Source organism: Microtus oregoni, unplaced genomic scaffold (genome assembly GCF_018167655.1).
Source record: "Microtus oregoni isolate MIOR12 unplaced genomic scaffold, Mior012 000053F_ref0000044, whole genome shotgun sequence".
Classification (NCBI taxonomy): Eukaryota; Metazoa; Chordata; class Mammalia; order Rodentia; family Cricetidae; genus Microtus; species Microtus oregoni.
Window position 1 is genome coordinate 2,312,372 of NW_024543829.1, and position 23,787 is coordinate 2,336,158.

Sequence of the window (23,787 nt, forward strand, 5' to 3'; positions counted from 1 at the left end):
GAAGTGATCTCCTGTGCCCATCTGTTGTAGGGTATTTCCCACTTTCTCTTCTATCAAGTTCAGTGTGTTCGGGCTGATATTGAGGTCTTTAATCCATTTGGAGTTGAGTTTTGTGCACAGTGAAAGATATGGGTCTCTTTTCATTCTTCTACAGCTTGACATCCAGTTGTGCCAGCACCATTTGTTGAAGAAGCTTTCTTTCTTCCATTGTATACTTTTAGCTCCTTTATCAAAAATGAGGTGTTCATAGGTTTGTCGGTTAAAATCCGGGTCTTCTATATGATTCCATTGGTCGACTTCTCTGTTTTTATGCCAGTACCACACTGTTTTCATTACTGTAGCTCTGTAATAGAGTTTGAAGTCAGGGATGGTAATGCCTCCAGACAATCCTTTATTGTATAGTATTGTTTTGGCTATCCTGGGTTTTTCGTTTTTCCATATAAAGTTGATTATTGTCCTCTCCAGATCTGTGAAGAATTTTGATGGGATCTTGATGGGGATTGCATTGAATCTATAAATTGCCTTTGGTAGAATTGCCATTTTTACTATGTTGATCCTCCCAATCCAAGAGCAAGGGAGGTCCATCCATTTTTTGGTATCCTCTTCAATTTCTTTCTTCAATGCCTTAAAGTTCTTGTCAAATAGATCTTTCACTTCCTTGGTTAGAGTTACCCCAAGATATTTTATGCTGTTTGTGGTTATCGTGAAAGATGAAGCTTCTCTGATTTCCCTCTCTGCTTCCCTATCCTTTGTGTATAAGAGGGCGACTGATTTTTTGGAGTTGATCTTGTATCCTGCCACATTACTAAATGTGTTTATCAGCTGTAAAGTTCTTTGGTGGAGTTTTGGGGGTCGCTTAATTACACTATCATAACATCTGCGAATAACGAAAGTTTAACTTCTTCCTTTCCAATTCGAATCCCCTTGATCCCATTATGTTTTCTTATTGCTATTGCTAGAACTTCAAGCACTATATTGAAGAGGTATGGTGAGAGTGGACAGCCTTGTCGTGTTCCTGAGTTAAGCGGGATGGCTTTGAGTTTCTCTCCGTTTAATTTGATGTTAGCTGTCGGCTTGCTGTATATAGCTTTTATTATATTTAGGTATGACCCTTGTATCCCTAATCTCTCCAAGACTTTTAACATAAATGGATGTTGAATTTTGTCGAATGCTTTTTCAGCATCTAGTGAGATGATTATATGGTTATTTTCTTTCAGTTTATTTATATGCTGGATTTCATTGATAGATTTTCGTATGTTGAACCAGCCCTGCATTTCAGGAATGAAGCCTACTTATTTATAATGGATAATTTTCCTAATGTGTTCTTGGATTCGGTTTGCCAGTATTTTGTTGAGGATTTTTGCGTCGATGTTCATGAGTGAGATTGGCCTGTAATTCTCTTTCCTGGTTGAGTCTTTGTGTGGTTTTGGTATCAGAGTAACTGTAGCTTCATAAAAGGAATTAGTTAATGACCCTTCTGTTTCTATATTGTGGAATACATTAAGGAGTATAGGTATAAGCTCTTCTTGGAAGTTCTGGTAGAATTCCGCATTGAAAACATCTGGTCCTGGGCTATTTTTGGTAGGGAGGTTTTTGATAACAGCTTCTAATTCTTCGCGACCAACAGGTCTGTTTAAATTGTTCACCTGGTCCTGGTGTAACTTTGGTATATGGTATTTATCTAAAAAAGTGTCCATTTCTTTTACATTTTCCAGTTTTGTGTTATACAGGCTTTTGTAATAAGATCTGATGATTCTCTGAATTTCCTCTGTGTCTGTGGTTATGTCCCCCTTTTCATTTCTGATCTTATTAATTTGCGTATTCTCTCTCTGCCGTTTGATTAGTTTGGATAGGGGTTTTCAATCTTGTTGATTTTCTCCAGGAACCAGCTTTTTGTTTCATTGATTCTTTGGATTGTTTTCTGTGTTTCTATTTTGTTGATTTCAGCCCTCAGTTTGATTATTTCCAGTCTTCTACTCCTCCTAGGTGAGTCTGCTTCTTTCTTTTCTAGAGCTTTCAGGTGTGCTGTTAAGTCTTCAATATGTGCTTTCTCTGTTTTCTTTAAGTGGACACTTAGTGAGATGAACTTTCCTCTTAGCACTGCTTTCATAGTGTCCCATAAGTTCGAGTATGTTGTTTCTTTATTTTCATTGATTTCAAGGAAGACTTTAATTTCTTTCTTTATTTCTTCCTTAATCCAAGTATGGTTCAGTAGTTGACTGTTCAGTTTCCATGAATTTGTAGGCTTTCTGGGGATAGCATTGTTGTTGAATTTTAACTTTAATCCATGGTGATCTGATAAGACGCAGGTGGTTACTAATAATTTTTTGTAACTGTGTAAGTTAGCTTTGCTACCGAGTATGTGGTCAATTTTCGAGAAGGTTCCATGAGCTGCAGAGAAGAAGGTATATTCTTTCCTCTTTGGGTGGAATAATCTATAGATGTCTCTTAAGTCCATTTGCTTCATTACCTCCATTAATTCTCTAATTTCTCTGTTAGGTTTCTGTTTGATTGACCTGTACATTGGTGAGAGAGGAGTGTTGAAGTGTCCTACTATTAGTGTGTGTGGTTTGATGGCTGCCTTGAGTTTTAGTAATGTTTCTTTTACATACGTGGGCGCTTTTATATTAGGGGCGTAGATATTCAGGATTGAGACTTCATCCTGATGAATTGTTCCTGTTATGAGTATAAAATGTCCCTCTCCATCTCTTCTGATTGATTTAAGTTTGAAGTCAACTTTGTTAGAAATTAGTATGGCCACACCTGCTTGTTTCTTATGTCCATTTGCTTGATAAGCCTTTTCCCAGCCCTTTACTCTGAGTAGGTGCCTGTCTTTGTGGTTGAGGTGTGTTTCTTGTAAACAGCAGAACGTTGGATCCTGTTTTCATATCCAATCTCTTAGCCTGTGCCTTTTTATAGGTGAGTTGAGCCCATTGACATTAAGTGATATTAATGACCAGTGGTTGTTAACTCAGGTCACTTTTTTAGTAGTAGGGTTTGTGTGTTTCCCTTCCTTGAGTTGAGCTGGTGAAAGGTCTGTAGATGACTGAGTTATTGTGGTCATTGTTGGACTCCTTGGTTAGTGATTTTCCTTCTATTATTTTCTGTAAGGCTGGATTTGTGGCTATGTATTGTTTAAATTTGTTTTTATCGTGGAAAATTTTGTTTTCTCCATTTATAGTGAACGAAAGCTTGGCTGGATATAATAGTCTCGGCTTGCATCCATGATCTCTTAGTTTTTGCGGTACATCTATCCAGGACCTTCTGACTTTCATGGTTTCCATAGGGAAGTCAGGTGTAAGTCTGATAGGTTTACCTTTATAAGTAACTTGGCCTTTTTCCTTTGCGGCTCTTAATATTCTTTCTTTATTCTGTATATTTTGTGTTTTGATTATTATATGGCGAGGGGATTTTTTTTTTGATCCAGCCTATTTGGTGTTCTGTATGCTTCTTGAACCTTCATAGGTACCTCTTTCTTCAGGTTGGGAAAGTTTTCTTCTATAATTTTATTAAGTATATTTTCTGTACTGTTGAGCTGCACTTCTTCTCCTTCTTCTACTCCAATTATTCTTAGGTTTGGTCTTTTTATTGTGTCCCAAATTTCCTGAATGTTTTGTGATGAGAATTTGTTGGTTTTGCTGTTTTCTTTGATCAGTGTGTTTATTTTCTCTATGGTATCTTCCGTGTCTTATATTCTCTCTTCTATCTCTTGTAATCTGTTGTTAGTACTTGTCTCTGTCGTTCCTGTTCGTTTACCCAGATTTTCCATCTCCATTCTTCCCTCGGTTTGTGCTTTCTTCATTGCTTCCATTTCATTCCTCATGTCTTGAACCGCTTCCCTAACCTGTTTGATTGCTTTTTCTTGTTTCTCTTGGTTTTCTTGCGTGTCTTTGAGCGATTTATTCATTTCCTCTACCTTTTTGTTTGTAATCTCGAATTGTTTATGGCATTTTTTCACCTCCTGTTTAAGGTCCTCTATTATTTTCATATAGTTCACTTTTGAGTCGATTTCTTCTATTTTTTCAGGAGTAGGGTGTACAATTCTTCTTATTTTGGGATCCCTGGGTTCTGGTGGTGTCATGTTGCCTTTCAGGTTGTTGGAGGAATTCTTGCATTGGCGCCTTCCCATCTCTTCCTTCAATTAGAGCCAGGAGAGGCCTGGTGTCTTGGTCCAGTCTTTGCTGTGATTGACTCTCTGGGTATATCTCTTCAGTGTAGAAGCAGGAACCGTTCCCGACCCGATGGGATTCCTCAGCAAATAAACAGGGCCGCTGGTAACCCAATGATCCAGGGCCAACAGGATGAATGGAGCAAGAGGGTGGGGGGGTTGGTATCCAGGAGCGTGCAGGAAGCCTGTTGCAGGAGCTGAAGGTGCCCAGTCTCCCTTACAGGGGACCCTGAGGCCTGCCCGGTAAGCAGGCACTCACTGCTCTGGGTGGGTAGCCTTAGTTTAGGAGCTTAAAACTGTACTTGAGCACTGGGCCTAGCATAGAGCAGGGCAGGGTTGGGGAGGGGTGTTGGGGGGGCTGGGTCTTGCGAAAGAAAGACAGCCCTGCCGAAGGAGCTGGGGGAGGGGGGGTTTGTGCTCTCTTCCGGGACAGTCCGCCCCTGGCTAGCACACACTCACCCGTCTTGATGGGATTCCTCAGCAACTAAACAGGGCCGCAGGTAGCCCAATGATCCAGGGCCAACAGGATGAATGGAGCAAGGGGGGGGGGGGTATCCAGGAGCACGCAGGAAGCCTGGCACCAGAGCTGAGGGTGCCCAGGCTCCCTTACAGGGGACCCTGAGGCCTGCCCGGTAGGCAGGCACTCACCGCTCTGGGTGGGTAGCCTTAGTTTAGGAGCATAAAACTGTACTTGAGCACTGGTCCTAGCATACAGCAGGGCAGGGTTGGGGAGGGGTGCTGGGGGGGCTGGGTTATGCGAAAGAAAGACAGCCCTGCAGAAGGAGCTGGGAGAGGGGGGTTTGTGCTCTCTTCCGGGACAGTCCGCCCCTGGCTAGCACACACTCACCCGTCCTGATGGGATTCCTCAGCAACTCCAGAAGCAGGAAATTTTGAAGGACTGTCCTATCTTGTCTTTGCAAAGTTTTGCAGTTGCCTTTCTTGCATTTTATTGGTCCAGTAACTGTCAGCAATTATGGCAAGTACAGAATTTTTTTGGTCCAACATGACAAACATTTGTAGAATAAACTCCATATGGAGTTTCCTTGATGCTCATAATGTTTTATGGAATACATTGGTGCAGCCAGGAGCAGATGCACCTCACTGTCATGAAAAGTCTAAGTTATTAAATTATTTTAAATGCCATATTTCTTAAAGCTCTTAAGTACTTAAAGAGGATTACTTACCTATCTGAAATATATCTTGAAAACCTAACGTTAAGTTTGACTATTATAGATGACTAATAATATCTATTTTTAATTATAGATTATATTTTAATTGACCTGCAGAAACACAATACCTTAAAAAGAATGGAAATATAATACAGCATATCAAAATCAATTTTAAATATGATTAATATATTCAATTCCATACAAATGAAACATATTTTGAGATTAACATTTTTATATTAATGTAAATTCAATAATATACCATTTCATTCCATATTTATAAATCATCTCCACAAAATGCAATTTTTATTTCATGGTTTCTTCTACAATGTCTGTTGGACTGTACATGTCTTTTTATTGTTTTTTAATGACATATCTCTCTATAACTTTCCTAACAATTTAGCTGTTAAATGGCTCAATTGTCTAATATGATCTAAAAAAAACTCAGAAATCATATTAAAGGCATAAAATTGGTGAGAAATAATCTACCTCTAAATTTAAATTACAAACATCAATATGTGCATGAGATTATTTTAGGAAAACAGAAGTATGTTGCAAGCAGAACTCAGAGATATCAGCATAAAAGTGTTATTTCTCATTTTATCAGAACCTATTATTTCCTCATACTATGTTTTGGTCTGGATTTCCCGTATATATGTATTTTCCTCCACAATGTTAATAGCCTCTACCAATTATTAGGTAGTCAGTTGTGCCCTCTCTAATCTAAAGAAAGTTCCTTGTAAAAATAAAAATGAAATATTGGCCTTTCTGGTTATGTGATCATGCTCTTGAATATGATTAGGCATAAAATAATGACTGAGCTTTTATATAGATAAAGAGGATTTCATTTAATGAAATGTATTGGAAGAATCGCATAATTATCTTAGCTCAAAGCTAGTAATTTAATTAAGATGCTAAGTTAAAACTGACTGAGTGGAAAGTTGCCTCTTGTTAAGTCTCATAATAATTTCAAACAATATGGTCTTTAAAGACTTTCTAACCAGGAACACAATACTAGCATGTGACTGTGAAGACTCGAAGCCACTGTTCCTAGGTTCCTATTAATAATAAAACTAAAGAAAAAAATATGTTAAATTCCTCCATGGACAATGGAGTTCTAGAGACTCTTCTCTATCAGTAACAAGTTTGGGCACTTCATTCTCAACCATTTAAGCTGAAAATAAGAACTTAAGGAAAACTGATATATCTCTTCTTTTTTTTTTTCTTTTTGTAACTGTTAGGTTCATGGGGTATTGAGGTTTTCATTCTCTCCTGTGTAGTAGAGTAGGTAATAAGTTTATCTGCAATCCCACCTGAATGCAGCACTTCAGGAGACTTGCTCGTGAAAAACTTAGATCCATGTGTGAAATAAAGACGGCAGTTGGCAAGCACATGTCTGCTTATTCACTGACTTACTGATAGCTATGTCTTTCATGGATAATGAACAGTGGCAAAGAAAATTTTAAATAGCTGGCACACAAGAGACAGTCAAAGCCCTGTAGTTCCAACAGTTTGACAATTAAGGATGTAAGTGTTCTGCATTAACCAAGGACCAATGCAGGCACCTGCTATTGACTTCTTAATAAATGACATACAAGCAGAGATCACAGATTTATCAGAAGATCTGGGAGCAAAGTAGTACCTAGAGATGGTAGAGTTTACTCTATTGGGTTATAAAGTATTGAAAGACCTCTCTCCTAATTCTTATTTAACAAAAGACTCATTAATTCTCTTACTGTGACAACAGCATTTTTAATACTCGGTAGCAGCACTACTGGAGCATGATCTCCTACTTACTAGCCTTTACTCTTCCCACAAAGGAAAACTAGAAAGTAAAAATAAAATGTGCAAGAGGCTGCCCGTTTTCTATTTCAAGAGCAAGACTATGAATCAGCATGAGGGGGCTTTCCCACAATACAGTTCTCACCACTACTCAGAGAGGTGTCTTAGATGAATGGATACAAGAAATCAAAGGGTTTGAGAATAAAATTAAAAAAAAAATGTTTAAAGTAGTTATAAAGTTAGAGTATATTCCCAACATATTTGTTTTTATGAAGAGGACAATTTGACAGTGCATATTTGAAGTAGAAGTCAGGGGGAAAAAAGTGAGACTGAAACCATGCTTTGTCTTTTGCTCTAATGATTTTACAATGCTCCATAAAATGCTTACTCAAGCAAAAACAGGCTTGTGAGCAGAATAGATCTCCCTGAATTACTCTGACTTATGTTCCCTCCTACTCCCTAGTGAGATATCTGAGAAAATTTTTAGAATGAATAGGATGGAACTGAGTCCCTAGAGACAGGTTTGGGGACATGGCGGGGCTTGCATGCCTGATGAACTTCCTCATTGAAGATAAGGGGTTTTCTCCTGAATTTCAATCAGCCAAAGAGGAAAGGAAGCCCTTCTGTATAGACATGATGCTCTCTGTGTAGAGAGTTCTTTTGAAGAAACAATTAGAGCAACAACTCTATACATGTATCAGAACTGATTTGTAATTCTAATACTATGTCTGTTCATTTATCTCAAAGGAAAAATCCCTTTTTATCCAAATGTTTATATTATAGTGCGTTTCATTTGTAGGACTCGCATAAGAAAACAAATAATAGCAATCTGCAGAGTTTATCTCCTAGTTTTTCCTAGCCTGGGTTTGAAAAAGGAATAGAAGAAACTTGACAATTGAAAGAGAAGTGGAATTAATATTCAAGTTTCAGGGATACTCAAGCTCTTCTCTTTCTGAGAATATAGCTTTATCTTTTTAATGAGAGTTTAAATACAAATACCCTTTAATTTTATTGAATCATCATCCAATGTGTATATGATTGATACATCTAACACAACTCCAAATATAAAACAAATTAAGGAGAGGCAGAAAAATGGAGGCATTGATGAATGATGATATGAGGTGTTACCTCTCCACAGAAGGGTCGTCTTCTCTCACCAAATGCTGGAAATGCTTTTATGTTTTGTTTGTTTGTTTTAAATGCGTCATTGTTAAACTTACAATCAGAACTCAACTTTACTGCTCCATTTGTGAGAACTCAAGTATGACCTAGACACTGACATCACCCTTTGTGACCCTTCTAACTTCCTAACAACTCTTCTTGAAGAGAATTTTATCTGAATTCTACCTTAAAAAAAAATCAAGTCATGTAGGTCTTAAAGTATATTGTGTATTTTGAGTGTGTTCCACTGTAGTAAAAATAAAGAAAAGAACCAATGTTTGAATGCAAATTATTTATAACAGATTTTATGTGTTATAAAAATTAAATTGTAGAAATTAGCTCGGTCTTCCTCGTTTTTCTCACCTGGCCCCTGGCATCCTCCTATTCTTTTTATTGCTGCTCGCTTTTCTTCTATTTAGTCTCTCTTTCTGCCTAGCTATTGGCCATTCAGCTCTTTATTAGACCCATAGGTTTTTTTTGTTTGTTTGTTTGTTTGTTTGTTTGTTTTTTTTTTTTTGAGACAGGGTTTCTCCGTAGCTTTTTGGTTCCTGTCCTGGAACTAGCTCTTGTAGACCAGGCTGGCCTCAAACTCACAGAGATCCGCCTGCCTCTGCCTCCCAAGTGCTGGGATTAAAGGTGTGCGCCACCACTGCCCGGCTCCCCATAGGTGTTTAAGACAGGCAACGTAACACAGCTTTCAGAAAGTCAAACAAATGCAACATAAATGAATGCAACACATCTTTGCATCATTAAACAAACATTCCAAGGCATAAATGAACATGACACATCTTAAAAGAATAGTACACAACATTTCTTTAAAAAAAAAAAAAACTCCACACTTTTATATGAACTTTTGCTTCTCTTGAGCTAAAAGGCACAACTGTCATTATATTTTCTCCTCTCACGGTAGTATTTTTCACCACCAATCTCTCTCCTCTGCATAGGTTTTAAACCATCCTTTGGTAACCCCCCAGCCCCCTACCCACCACTTCAGAAAATTTCTATCCCTTCTCTGGAGCATTGCCTTATTCCTTTGCATATCTAGAATCCTCCCCTGAGCTCAAACATGTATTTATTAAATTTTATGTTCACTACATCAACCTGCCTTGGATAAATTCTCTCAAAACCTGAGAGACAAATCAGAGGTTAATAGCAATTGATGTTCTTTCAGGGTATCTAACTACAGATAAGAACACATGTGTCAGGCAGCTCACAAATGCCTATTGAATTAGGTCCTGTCTTCTGACCTCTGCAGGCCCCCACTTACACATTCTATTCACTCACACAAACACAGATGCACACACACAAAAATAACAAAATGAACCTTTAAATTGTATATGTCTATGGAGGGCAGATACATTATTACAGATTTTTCTCTCAAAAAACTTATAGCAGATAATAAATTATGAAATTTAGCAGACACAAACTCAATTTATTGTATGACTGCAATAAAATTGTTAGCCTGGTGTTTAGAAGCATCAACTTCTACTAAAAACCTTTGAACAGAATGATCTAGCCTTGCTTTCCATCAACCTTCTGCTCCACTAAAGCTAAAGTTAGTAAGCATTACTTAAATAAATATTTTTCTTAGTAAATTAATTCTACAAATTTAATATGGAAGTGGTTCCTAACTTGTAACTTAAAGATTTTGTTTAGGTCTAATCTCCACAATTACCTGGGCTCATGAGTCCTATCGCATCAGATACTGTATGAAATTTTTCAAAATTTAAAACTAGAAAAGAGAGACAACAAAATTTACTTTTCTAAGTAAATAGTCTACAACTTCATTTTGTCAGGCTATTCTGGATCACCATGATAAAGAGGGGAGATGGGAGTTAACTGCTCAGAAAGATTCTTAAGCACTGGTGTGAACTTGTAGAAAAGTTCTGGGGAAGGTAAACAGGAAGATGCCCGGTGTGATTAGCTCATTTATGTACCCTCAGCGGAACTTAATGAAGTGATTTCCTACCCTCCCACTGAGATTAGGCAAAGGGCTGTTGATGATGTTCAAGATGAGAGGCATAATTCTTGGGCTGTGAAAATTGTGAGAGTCTGATTAACTGTGGGGAGATTTGTATCTCAAAGGGAGAGAGAGTAATTTATGGTTTGTAAAGTAAATGTTGCAAGTCACAGGAGGTGGGCCATGGGCCTGTCTCTAACACTTCCTCAGACTAAAGCTGTAGCTTTTTAAAATCTAAGAAGTATTTTGACTATTTCTAGCTTCTTGATTTACATGCTTAGGATCAACAAAGATCAAAAAAAGTCCATCGTACATTTGGTGATATAATGGCTTTTGACTAATATTTAACTTTACATAAAAACATTTTACAAAGGACTACATACTCTATTTTCCTCAATATTCACCTTTATTGTGGATATAAAGAATATCCACTTTAAAGCTTTAACATAGCCTATGATAATGATGCCTATGAAAAGAGCTCCAATAAATACATTTTTTTTCACATACTCTGTCCTGATTAGAGTTACCATTGCTGTCTTGCTGGAGGGAAAGACTTGTTTGGCAGGAACCTGGATGCAGGAGCAGATGCAAAGGTCGTGGAGGGGTGCTACCTACTGGCTTTCTCCTCATGGCATCCTCAGCTTGCTTCCTTATAGAACCCAAAACACCACTAAAAGAGTAGCACCCTCCACAGTGGACTTGCCCGCCCAATCAATCACTAATTGAAATGATATAAAACTAACCAGCATGCTCTCCAAGTTTAGCACTAAATGGTATTGACTTTTATGTATAACTCCAGTGTGCTTTGAGTTCTCCATTGTTTTAAATGAAATCACCATCCAGTCTGTTTTATATGACAATGATGTAAGGAACATATTTTGATCTTTTACATTTTTTATGTCACATTGGGCCACCAAGAAATATTTTTGACTTTACATTCTAAGTGCATAATTTAGCTTTTCCCTGCAATAATAGCCTCATGTCAGATATTGATTAAGTCTTTCTTAAGTTTTTTTGAAAAGTACCCTTTCTGATCTCACAAATGCATTGCACATGCATGAGCCATCAAATAGAAGCCTCAACTTAGCTCTACAATTTTTTCAGTTGCTTATTCTGATTCAATCCTACATACCGTCACACTGTTAACTCCATGTACAGATGTAAAGGACCCTTCATCTCTTCTTTCCAGAAATCTTATCCTCCATAAAAGATCAAATTAAATATCATCTCTAAATCCTTTGTGCTCTCTACATATCTCTGTGAGCATATCTTTTTAATAAAACTTAATTATTTTTATTGTTTTCTTTTTCTTTTCCAAAAAAAAAAAATCAGATCCTTGGCATCTTTGTGAGAAAGAAATATTAACTAATTTAACAACTTTTAAAATTCCGTGCAGTCAGAATACCGCCTGTCAAATCTTTGATTGATAATATGTAAATTATTTATAATATTTATACCTAAAATTGTTCAAAATAGCAATGACTTTCCCCCCCAACCTGTCTTTCTGAGTCAGGGTCTCATGTATCCCAAACAAGCCTTCAACTGTCTATGTAGCTAAAGGTGACTTTAAGTTTCTTGTTGATCTGCCTCTACCTTCCACGTGCTGGGATAATAAAATAAGATCATTACAACCAGACAGTGCAGTGCTAGGAATTAAATGCAGGTTTTCATGCTTGCTAACCATGCACAGTATCAGCAACTCAACTAGCTCTTCTGCTTTATTTTTCTCTTTTGTTTTCATTTGGTCCTTTGTTTCCCCTCTGTTTGTTACCTATACAGCACTCTGCCTTGCTGTGTAGTCAACCTAGCTGTAGACATGTTATACTCTGGTTTCTGTCATCACTGGCCCCCATATCAAAGAAGATGGTATTAGAGATTTGTGTCACTTTCCCTGGTCCAGGAGTTGTCTTTGCATACCCCTGAAAAATAGAAACAAATTTAAAAGTTATTAGTATGTTGCATAAACACTATGATTGATTGATTGAATGAATGAATGAATGAATGAGTTACTAAGTGGGTTTTTAAAAATAGCTCCTTATGCTTTTAGGTTCTTTCCTGATAAATAGTCTGAAATTTCTTTTTTTCAATCAGAGATAGTTTCTTTCATTAAATTCTGTATTTAGGTATAATATATATATATATATATATATATGTTCTTAAATATCAACAATATTTATTAATTTTTGAGCATTTGTGGGAAATAATAAGTATATAAAATTTGTTATTTCATTGCTGTTACTTAGGGTAAATCAAATGATATTTTTCAATAGTAATTAAATTGAGTGCTACCTGAAAAAGAATTATCACACAATATACTGTTTTTTATATGAGTGCTATATCAAACCATAATGCTTAGACAACTAATGGCTTTTCTTTTGTATTATCGCTCATGTTGCAGCGAGCTTTTCATAAATGCTATCCATCTTATAAACATTATCATTATGACCAGGTGCTGGTTTGGAAACTCATTTCGCTTCTGCCGCATTGTAGACTGTTTGCAAACCTGCACTGCTTTCTGCGATTGTTCTCCTTGTCCTCTCCCATATTCCCATCTCACTTACATCTTCCCTTTGTGTGTTTTGAGCACTCGGGGTTCTTTGTTGTTGCGGCCCTGCAGTTTCTCTGTTCTGGCTTTTGCTGGACAACCCCTCAGATGAAGAGACTTGTTCTGATTGTCCTAGCACAGCAAACCTCTCTATTCTTTGACTTCAGATCTTCTACAGTGTCTGTCTATTCTAGGGCCTTTGGAATGATAATTTTGGAGAGACTCTACTTCAGTGTATGTGCTGAGCATTATAGGATGACTGACGATCACTGAGTAAGGGCTCTACTCAGAAATGACCTTTCAGAAGACACAGAGACATGTTTCTGTTACAATTTTTTAAAGAAATCCACCCATTTCTCTCCCTCACTCTTTGGATGGAGGGGCAGACAAAGTGGCTCTTGATGCTTTACTTTTGGACAACTTTTTGGCCCCTGTCTCAGCTGTTAATTTTATGACTAATTACTTCATTTAATGAATGAATGCATCAATGCTTTCAGAGAACAACTTAAGTTGATGACATAATAGTGGTTTCTGACAAATGTGCTTCACATTCCCTGCTCCTTCTCTAAGTGAAATACCCACTGAAGTCTTTTCAATTATGTAAATTTAAATGACTATTGTGCACATAGATTAATATTTGAAATATATAACAACCCTACATGAAATAATTAAATTATATGTCATTCAACTGGAAGAGCAAGTAATCTTCATGACAATGGTCTTCTTAGAAAGCTATTAGGAAGCAACATTGGATTCAGTTAATAAATGGTATTTGGTTTATTAATGAACAGTCTCATACAAATAACATGTTTATTAATTTTGCATAAAATTAATTTATCCAAGTCAGATGCTATGTCATATGTCTGTAATCAAGAGCTAGAGTGGCTGAGAATGGAGGATTACATAGTTGAAGCTCACCTGAGACACAACAAACTGTGTCTCATAACAACAAAAATGAATATCAAACCAATAAAAACTCTGCTCAACTGGCTGTTTTATAGAGAATTCTTTTCTAAGGCTTTGTACATTTACTATCTTATTTGTCTTGTTTCAAGTTATTTAAGAATAACAGGAATAAAATTAGTATTAAAAATAATATGTTTAGAATAAAATAAAACAGAGAGGAAAAATCAGCAAAGAAAAACATAAACAATAAGTTAAAATTTGTTTTTTTTAGTTTGTTTGGGTTTTTTGGTTTGTAACAAGGTCTTGCTAAGCAGCTTAGGTGGCTAGAGGTCTCAGGGATGCTTTTGGCTATAACACAGTCACACGTCAGGATGCCTGCTTAATAGACAAAGAAACAACCCCCTCATCACTTATTAATAAAACTAAGAAACAGTATTGAAAGGATAAATTCTATTGTACTGAGGCCTGGAAATATATTTGTTTATTTCTTGTCTTGGTCAATATTGTATATTTTAAAAACTATCTTGTAATTTAAGTTTTGTCCTGTGTATATTTCTTGTGTAGTACATATTCATGTAGCCAATGTAGAAAAGGGTGAGGCGGACTTCTCGACAGGCGACGAAGAATGACCACCACACCAGGATTCCACTCAGATCACGCTTTTACTGGAGTGCCCTTGATTGATGGGGAGCAGGGAACGAGAGGGCCGGAAAACGAGGGACAGGGAGCGAAGGGGCAGGGAGCTAAGGGGAGAGGCAGCAGGAAGCGAAGGGACCCGGGGGGCACTTAGGCAGCTGCTTAAATAGGGAATTGGCACACGGGTCGCCCTGTGATTGGCTGACACCAACAGCTGACACCAGACCGCATCGGGATAGTCTCAAGGATCCTCATCCACCGTGCATGCGGGAAGCGGGGACGTGCAACTCTCAAAGCCATAGCCAAATATGGAGTTGTTTATAACCAACAAGACAGGATGTTGGCGCCATCTTGTAATGGCAATCCTGTCCAGCTCACTACAGAAGGGCAGGTGGTCAGAGGCTGGGCAAAAGTTAGGCTATGTAGTTCAACATGGGAAAAACTAATGAAGAGTAGTAGGTAAATTGTTCTAGCTACAGCATGGTTGGCAGGCCCTGTGAGTGCATAAGATAAGGAGGTATTTTATATAGGATACTCCTTGGTACTCCTGGGATGAAATCTGGCTAATTGCATTCAAGGCTGTTGTAGCTGGAAAGCTAATGATCAATTTCAGGGTGGGTTGGATATTGAACTACTTGTTAATCATAATAGAAGTAAGGAAGAATAAGTCTCAACTTTCCGACTTACATTACTAGATACATGGTCATATAATTGAGCAATTTCAGAGATGAAAATGTAGCACCAGTAATGAGAAAATGATTTGAGTCTTTTCTGACTTATAGAACATTAGTCAGTTGTTCTCTTATGAGGCTGTTTATTCATCTCTACACAGAGACGTTAATATTTAGAAAATTCTAACATTGCTGACTCTGTGGTTTCAATTGTGTTTGAGTTTAAGGAAATACAGAGAATAAAATTCAACATTAATTATAGAGTTAAGTTGAAGATTAAATTTAATATAAAAAATAAAGCAGATCAAAATACATGTCTAGGAATTGGAGACGTGATAAAAGCAAAATATGGAGCATAGTGATATGTGAGCCGCGTCAACAGATAAAATAACAGGTGAGCAATGGTAGCAGAGGATGAAGTATTGATGATGAAAACTCTCTTGGTTACTTTTCTGTTGTTGTGATAGACGTCATGGCCAGGAGAACATACATATAACAGAGATTTTATTTGGGGCCTACAAGTTTAGAGCATTAGTTAGAGTTCAGAACCATTATGTCAAGGGTCATGGCAGTAGACATGGCACTGGAGCAGTAGCTGAGAGTTCACATCCTGATTCACAAGCACAAGACAAAGAGAGAGTCACTGGAAATGGTGTGGGATTTTGAAACCTCACAGGTGAACCACAGAGACACACTTCCTGTAACAAGACCACATCCCCTAACCCTTCCCAAACAGTTCTCCCATCTGGAGACTTAGCATTCCAACATTCGAGGTTATAAGGGCCATCCTTAGACAAATAGCTATATAAATCATGATAGCAACTCCGGAATAAGGGAGGCTCACAATACAGACAATGTGAATTAAGAAAATTTAACAACACAAGGAAGAAACTGAGAGGGAACAGAAGACTGAGAATGTATGCATCATATCAAACTGAAGATAAAGAACAGAATACACACAAGGTTTGGAAAGAAATCACCTGGAGACTTGAGTATAACTAGTTATGAGCTAATCTCCTAAGTGTAGCTATTTAGCATGTTTACAAGTATATTACCTCTGCAAAGGACAATCCTTAATCAAAGCAAGGATTAACTACATGGATTCCTACAGTTAAAATAGTATTTATAACAATATTAATGAATGTGTTAAGGGAGTTATTTAAAATCTAGTTGGACTAGGTAGAGTAGCACATACCTACCACCTCATGACTCAGAATGCTAAGCACAGAGGTTGAGGTGAGTTGTTTAAATGGGGCTACAAAGTAAGTACCGTGGTAACAGATGCTGGAAAACAAGAACTTGCCTCAAAAATAAAGAACAGTAGATATGTGTTGGAACTGAAGAGATTTTATATAACTTCCTCTGAAAATTCTATTGTGTTCTGTGCTTTCTTCTTTCAGCTCCATGTGGTGGCCACTTTTCTGCTCCAAGTGGAGTAATTCTCTCCCCGGGATGGCCAGGATACTACAAAGACTCTTTGAATTGTGAGTGGGTGATTGAAGCTGAACCCGGACACTCTATCAAAATTACATTTGAAAGGTCTCTGCAAATATTTTTTTTCTATCTTATGCAGAAATGAATAGATATTAAACCAGTTGACATTCACCGTTTCCCTTACTGTATCAATAAATAATTTGATTAGAATAGTCAATTGCTGTATCTTAAAAGCTTTAGAGGGTCTGCCCATTTTGACCTTTCAGCCTGATCTCAAGTTAATTTTTTATTTGTTTACCATTGTAACTTTACTATTAAGATATGCAAGACCTTTTTGCTGTACATATGAAAAATGCTGAGATATGAACGTATGACCTTTCATTTAATGAGTTTAGTTGTCCTATATTTTTAAGGGCTTGTGAATTCAACTTTGTTAGATTTCCAGAAGCAAAAGGGCTATGAAGAAAACCCAATTTAATACCACCTCCAAGTGTCACACACATGCAGGTACTATCACATAATCACCCAAATAAATACAGGATGCATTCACCATTTTCCCCTTGGAACTCCATTTGCCCAAGGTTTTTATATGAGCCTGGCTACATGAGCATAAAAATTAGGTAATTGAATGAAATGTTTAGTGATGATAAATCGTGTATAATATACTTTGAAATGACTTTTGTAATACATAAAAATTTACCATCTGTTAAAGATAAATGCAAAAACTGATACTCCACAATGGATTTGTTCATTTTCTTTTACATAGAATTAAATCATGAGTTTCAGAGTATAGGATGCTTAGTTTAAGATACTGTGGTTTAGGCAATAAAGCTTTATATTCCTAAAATTCTAAGGAATAGGATTTTAAGATCACTTTCAAGGTTACTTTGTTCTGGTCTCTTTCTTTGGCTGGCTCTGTCCTCTATCCAAATAATTGTTGCTCCAACAATCATATACCTAGACACATAAATATATATGTAGATATCTTTCTATGTCTTTGTCTCTGTTTCAGATATGTGAAGCAGATAAGCTGGACAGATGCCCACTCTCATGATTTCATTTTGTCTAATTTCCTCTTTAAAGATTTATTCTCCATCATATAATTTTCATGATATGGAAGGGTAGCATTTCAACAGATATGTATGGAGCATAATTTACTGCATGAAGTTGTATACTTATTTAAGTTTATTATTTCATTTTGATTTTCAATGCCATATTATATAGCTCAGGTTAGCGCCAACTCATCATATAAGCCTGGATCAACTTGAAGACTGAGTACCCTCTAAATAAACCACAATACTCTGCCTAGAGTGTAGATTTTAAGCTCATAATAACTTTGAAAACTGAATGTTTTGGGGCATGCCTCATAGTCCCAGCATGCTGAATTCTGAATCAGGATCAATATCAAAATCATTGCCATATGGCAGTTACAATAACTTACAAATATGTCAAAGACATCCTCAGTATTTCAGACTAAAAAGAGCACAGTGATATTAATAGTCTTTTCAATCATTCTCCATACATACATACATGCATACATAATATCCTTTAACTAAAATGTTCCTCTTGGGACTAGATCCCTTGGTTTCTGTTTCTTTTACCTTCCTTCACATGAAAGCATGAAAGGTCTTGTTTCTATTAGTCATGTCTAGTTACTGTGGGGATGGTACATTTGTGCATGTGTATGTGGGTACGTGTGAATATCAGAGGATAACCTGGGGAGGCTGACGCTCTGCTTCTTCATGTGCATCCTGCGGATCACACCAAGGTACTCAGGCTTTGTGGCAAATGCCTTCACCTGTAGAGCTCTCTCACTGCAAAATATAAGAGTCTTCATTGGAAACTCTTTGACAGGAATATATATAAAGCACATTTCCTCTGCCTTCTTGAAAACCCTTGAGTATTTAATATATCCCATACCTTTTGTCAGAAAAGCTTTACCTTAGATGATCACCTGGTAACGACTGACAAGGATAGGAGTAACCTAGCAACAGATGGATGAGCAAGTACTTCAAGTTATTGAGCAAACAGGATTTATTCATTAGATTAGCAAATTAAATTCACTTGAAATGGGGCATGCCTATGTTAAGTGCTCCTGTGTATATGGACCTTAAAAGCTGTTGATGTTTCTTTTATTCTCTAAATATTATCTTGAGAAACAAGAAAGCATTGGGAATTGTTGGGTCTGGCCCTACGACTCCATATGTTCCAGAGAACAGGAGTGTGAATTGAGGAAAGAAATAGACAAGGGAGAGAAGATAGAGTCAGGAGGGCTTCCAGTGAATACTGTAGCCAAAAACCCTGAGTGTATTACTCACAGTCCTTATATAGCCTAATCAAAAGGCGAGGGCACATGACATCCATGATACAAAGAACAAGCAAATGTAATTGCCTCCTTACATTTCAAAACACCTGATAATAACACCGTAGGTCAAACACCCTGTTGTCTGGCTTCTGAGGAACAAAACATCCTGTAAGCTACTTCTTTCTTATTTATCCTTGAGGAGTAAAAACAGGTTTGAACTCCCTGGCGTTTGGTCAAGGTGGAGTGGATTCAAAACTGTGGGCTCCCAAAGGGAATTAGTTAAGACTTACTGTGTTTTTTTGAAACTAAGTCATTTAATTCTGTTTCATGGGTCTTTTTTAAAAAAAAAATAATATGTTTATATAGTACATATAACAATGTGATTCATTATGACATTTTCATGGATGTAGTAGGCTCATCGTAGTCTCGAGGATACTCCTCCACATTCCTACTACCACACAGACATTCTACCTGATGTGCTTTCTCCATTCTTACATTGCTTCTGATTCCCACCCAACTTATTGTAAGAACATTGCAAATAATTTTCTAATCTTAAAAATAGTTTGCAGAAGTTCTTTGTAATTAATGAATTTCATTATTATAGAGTTGTGACACCCTTGGTTTCCATTACTTATGATGGTATTTAAATTGAAAATGCAATTTTAAAATTAAATCTCTTACAAAAATGAATACGTTAAAGCATCACACAACCAAATTAAACAGGCACAGTCTATATACCATAATGAACCTATATAAAGTTAAAATATTTGAAAAAATGTGAAGCCTTGTATTACATTTTACAAATTTTTTATCAAATATGTTTTTATGATTCTGTGATTAAGAACATTTTTCACCCTAGGAGGAAACCTAGTTTCTGTGTCCAGCACCAACATCAAGCAGTTCAAAACCACCTGACACTCAGTTCCGGGGAACCTGGTGGCTTTTTCCATAGTCTGTGGGCACAACCCCATGTACAGACATGCACAGCAGAGATAAAATTAAAACTTGAAGATCTCTAAAGCACTCTATAAAATGTGTCAGTTTCTATAAAACAGAGGTCAGATTTGAAGTATATTTATTGTTAAAAGGAATATAAAACAATATAGTTTCCATAGATTTGAAGAGAGCACGAGGGGATATTTTGAGAAGTGCATAGCTCACGATTAGATCATTTATTTACTAAGGATAACCTATAACAGTCAGAAGTCACTTTTCTTATGAGTATGAGAACACATTGTTCTGACTGGTTGCTCTCACACATAAGATCCTTGTATGAACAGACAGATATTTCAGTGATATCTTAGATACCGAATAAACAAAAATGATTAAAAAAAGGGGGGTTAAAAAATAAACCTTAATCGTAGAGTAATTAAACTAGTAAAGTCCCATTCCACTCTGTTTTCTAATGTTTCCCATTGTATCTCTTCATCCTAGATTCCAGACAGAACTAAACTATGATGTTCTGGAAGTCCACGATGGACCAAATCTTCTGTCACCCTTGCTTGGGTCTTACAATGGCACACAAGTGCCACAGTTTCTGTTCAGCAGCAGTAACTTTATATACCTTCTGTTTACGACAGACAACAGCCGTTCCAATAATGGATTCAAGATTCATTATGAAAGTGAGTAACTGCAAATGTTCTTTATTTTCCCATTCTGCTTTCTTCATACTTGGCATTATATTCATATTGCTAAGAGAAGTAAGATATTTACTTAATAATTCTTTTAAACCAAAGTTTATTTGTATAAATAATAAGTATAAAGTTTTTAAATGTTATTTAAGTAAGTGGTACAATGGATTTTTAAAGAATTGCTACCTAATATCCCTTTCAAAGGAAACACTATGTCAGAAATATCAAAAAAGTTCAGTGCCTTCATGTTTAAATTATTTTGTATGGTTTAGGGTAGCAAATTAACCTTCAGTCATTATCAGTTTGGTATACTTGAAACAATAGGACTCTTTTAGTATTTACTTTTTCAATACTATGATTTGTCAGAGGGCTTGGAAATATACAGCATATGGAAATTGATTATTCAATGTCAATCCACCAGAGGAGTGATTCTCTGATGGAGGTTAATCTCATCCAGCCAAGGCCTGCAGTACCATTGACTCCGGAAACTGTTGCTCACATTTGCTAAGGCAGCTTGGTATCTCCCCAATACCTACAATATAGTGCAAATTTCATGTGATTTGTATAAGTAATCTCATGATTACATTTAATCTTATGGACACATATGTCTGTGGATAGTCAGAAAGATGACTTTTTATATAGTTGTATAATTTTGATATACAGAAAATACACTAGGACATGTTTTCTAACTAGGTCTCTTTGCCCCACAAGGACTGGAGACACTTAAAACCCTGCTTTGTTCCTTCTGATCTGACCAACTGCACACAATTAGCTGATTTTTAACTCAGAACAAGTTCACACTAGACTAAAGACTCTTTGTAAATAGATCATAAGTTTAAAACCTTACAGCTCTGCACAAGGTCAGAGTCACAGATGTCCAACTAAGGTTGCTGTCCAAGGCACCCTAAGAAAAGCATGCCAATGCTTCACTTGCCTAGTCTGCTGAAAATAGACCTACATCTCAAAGTTTGTTATTGGGCACCGTACCTCCCACCTGGTTTGGTTAGAGTCTTACTCCTGAAACCGTGAAGCCCTTGCGTTGTCATTGTAAATAGCTCAGATATTTATTGCTCACCCTATGAATCTGCCTTCAAACAAAGAGAGGGAACTCTTGGAGGTTTTTTTTTTTTTTATCATTTCAATGCTCCAGCAATAAAGAGAATTTTTAGGCTAGGAGAGAAGCTAAGAGGAATTAGAAGTAGGAGATTAGAATTAGAATAGCGGCAGAAGGAAAAGAAAAAGACTTCTTTAGAGAAGAACTCTGTGCAAGTGTTCAGAAACTCTAATATATAAGTTTATTTCACTTGTTGTCACATCCAGTCTTAACCCTGAAAATGACCTTTGGGTTGAACCCCAAAGGACCTCCTTAATTTTTATGTAGAAATATACCTCTGTTTTACAAATATTACACAAATGTCTACATTTCTGACTCACTACATATGACATATCTGAGTATAAATATCTTTGTGTGTATACATAAACTTATTTATGTTAGTGGATATATAAGCTCTAGATTATATAATGCAATAAATTTCCATGTATTTTTACAAGAAAAACAACTCTTGTATATGAAATATATGAAACATGTTGCTATAAGATATTGTTATTTTAAGTATACACCATTATCTATTTCTCTTCAATTCTATTGTCACTCCCAGTGACTCAATATCAGTTTACTTTCTGTGAAACACCTCATTTTGTCCAGTCATCCAGTACTTACTGTTGGGTGCTACCAGTCAGGCTTTAAGCAATGCTAGTGGGTAAAATTCATCTACTATAGTTGCTTGATTAACTAGGAATCACTTTAGAAAACCTGAATCCCAATCAGTCTAATTGTTGACTTTTCTACTTTTGTTTTTCAGGTGTCACAGTGAACACATACTCTTGCCTGGACCCTGGCATCCCTGTCCATGGCCGTCGATATGGGCATGATTTCTCCATTGGATCAACTGTTTCATTTAGTTGTGATCCAGGATACCGACTGAGTCACGAAGAGCCCCTTCTTTGTGAGAAAAACCACTGGTGGAGCCATCCACTCCCAACCTGTGATGGTAAGAATTCATTCATTTTACAAAATACAACTGTTTATAAACCAAAAGAAACTGACACAGTCTTCACAAACATGGTGGTAAAAATATCTTGAATTATGACAGCTCTTGTCAATACTACTTAACAGATAAATAAAGAACATTGATAGTAAGTAATATTTACCCCTTGTTTAAAGTTTGGTTTTTAAAACATATTTGGTAATTCTTTGAGGATCTGATGTATTGTACTTTAACCAGGTTCATTCCCAATTCAAATCTCCTTCCAGATCTACCCTCCCAGTCTTTACTGATTTAAATTTATAACCTCAGCTTAAAAAAAGGAATCAAGTTTCCTTTCTGCTTACTCAGATGTGGCCTTTTGTTGAAGGATGTTAGTCCTACTAGGGGTCACAGCCTTAAAAACAAAAAATCAGAGTCTTCCTGTATTGGTAAAGATTAAGAATAGCTCCTCATCTAGAGGTGCTCCAGGTATGGTTACCTTTCCCTCCTTGGAGTTTTCTCTAGCTTGATCTTATACATTTCTTGTGCACTATGACACAATTACTGTGAGTTTGTAACTGCTAGTGACCTAACATTTCTGGAAAATGCAGGGTTTTTTTTATCTTTTACAAATTCTTGATCATACTATCTTCCCAATGCTTCTTCTATAATTATCTGTACATTTTAGGAGGAGAAGGGAATGTTCTATAGATGTCTCACTTATGTCTGAGCCCTCCATTGTCACCTATTCTCTGCCCATTGACCAGTTGGAGGCTTTACAGTAATTACCAACTACTGTATAATACTTCCTAACAGTATTTTGCTAGACTCATAGACTGGATTCTAGTGTAATCATCATCAGAAAAGCTTCACCCAGCAACTGACAGGAGGAGATGTAGAGATCCACAGCCAAATATTAGGCAGAGCTCAGGGCATCATACAGAAGAGGGAGAGGAAGGAATGTCAGAGGCCGATGGCTCAAGGATACCTTGAGAACATAACCCAGAAAATCTATTTTCCAGGGACAATACAGGTTCCCAGAGACTGAACTGACAGTGGGGAACCAGTCTGGGTCTGTCCTGTTTGTTATGGTTGTGTAGCTTGGAGTTCTTGTGTGACTCCTAACAGTGGTAGCAGCTGATTTTGGGACCTTTTTTCTTCTACGAGGCTGCCTTCTCCAGTATTAATATGAGATGATTTACTATATGTACAGTAGTCTTATTGTAAGTTGTTAAGCCATGTTTGACAGATAGCCCTGGGAAGCCTGCTATTTTGTGGAGGAAAAGTGGATCTCAGGGAGACAATAGAGGAAAGGGGAAGGACTGGAAAGAAAAGAGGGAGAGGAAATTGTGGTCAGGATGCAATATATGAGAAAAATAATTAATTAAAGAAATA

General features: G+C 36.9%; 1 protein-coding gene across 2 annotated transcripts in view; it reads left to right on the top strand.

Moving 5' to 3' along the window:
• Csmd3 (CUB and Sushi multiple domains 3) overlaps positions 1-23,787 on the top strand; it is a 976,611-nt gene that overhangs the window by 612,544 nt on the left and 340,280 nt on the right. For both annotated transcript variants that reach the window (XM_041637611.1, XM_041637612.1), the window contains 3 exons: positions 16,396-16,534; positions 20,169-20,356; positions 22,228-22,416. In XM_041637611.1, the coding sequence (XP_041493545.1) occupies positions 16,396-16,534; positions 20,169-20,356; positions 22,228-22,416 (516 nt within the window). The remainder of the gene's footprint in view (positions 1-16,395; positions 16,535-20,168; positions 20,357-22,227; positions 22,417-23,787) is intronic.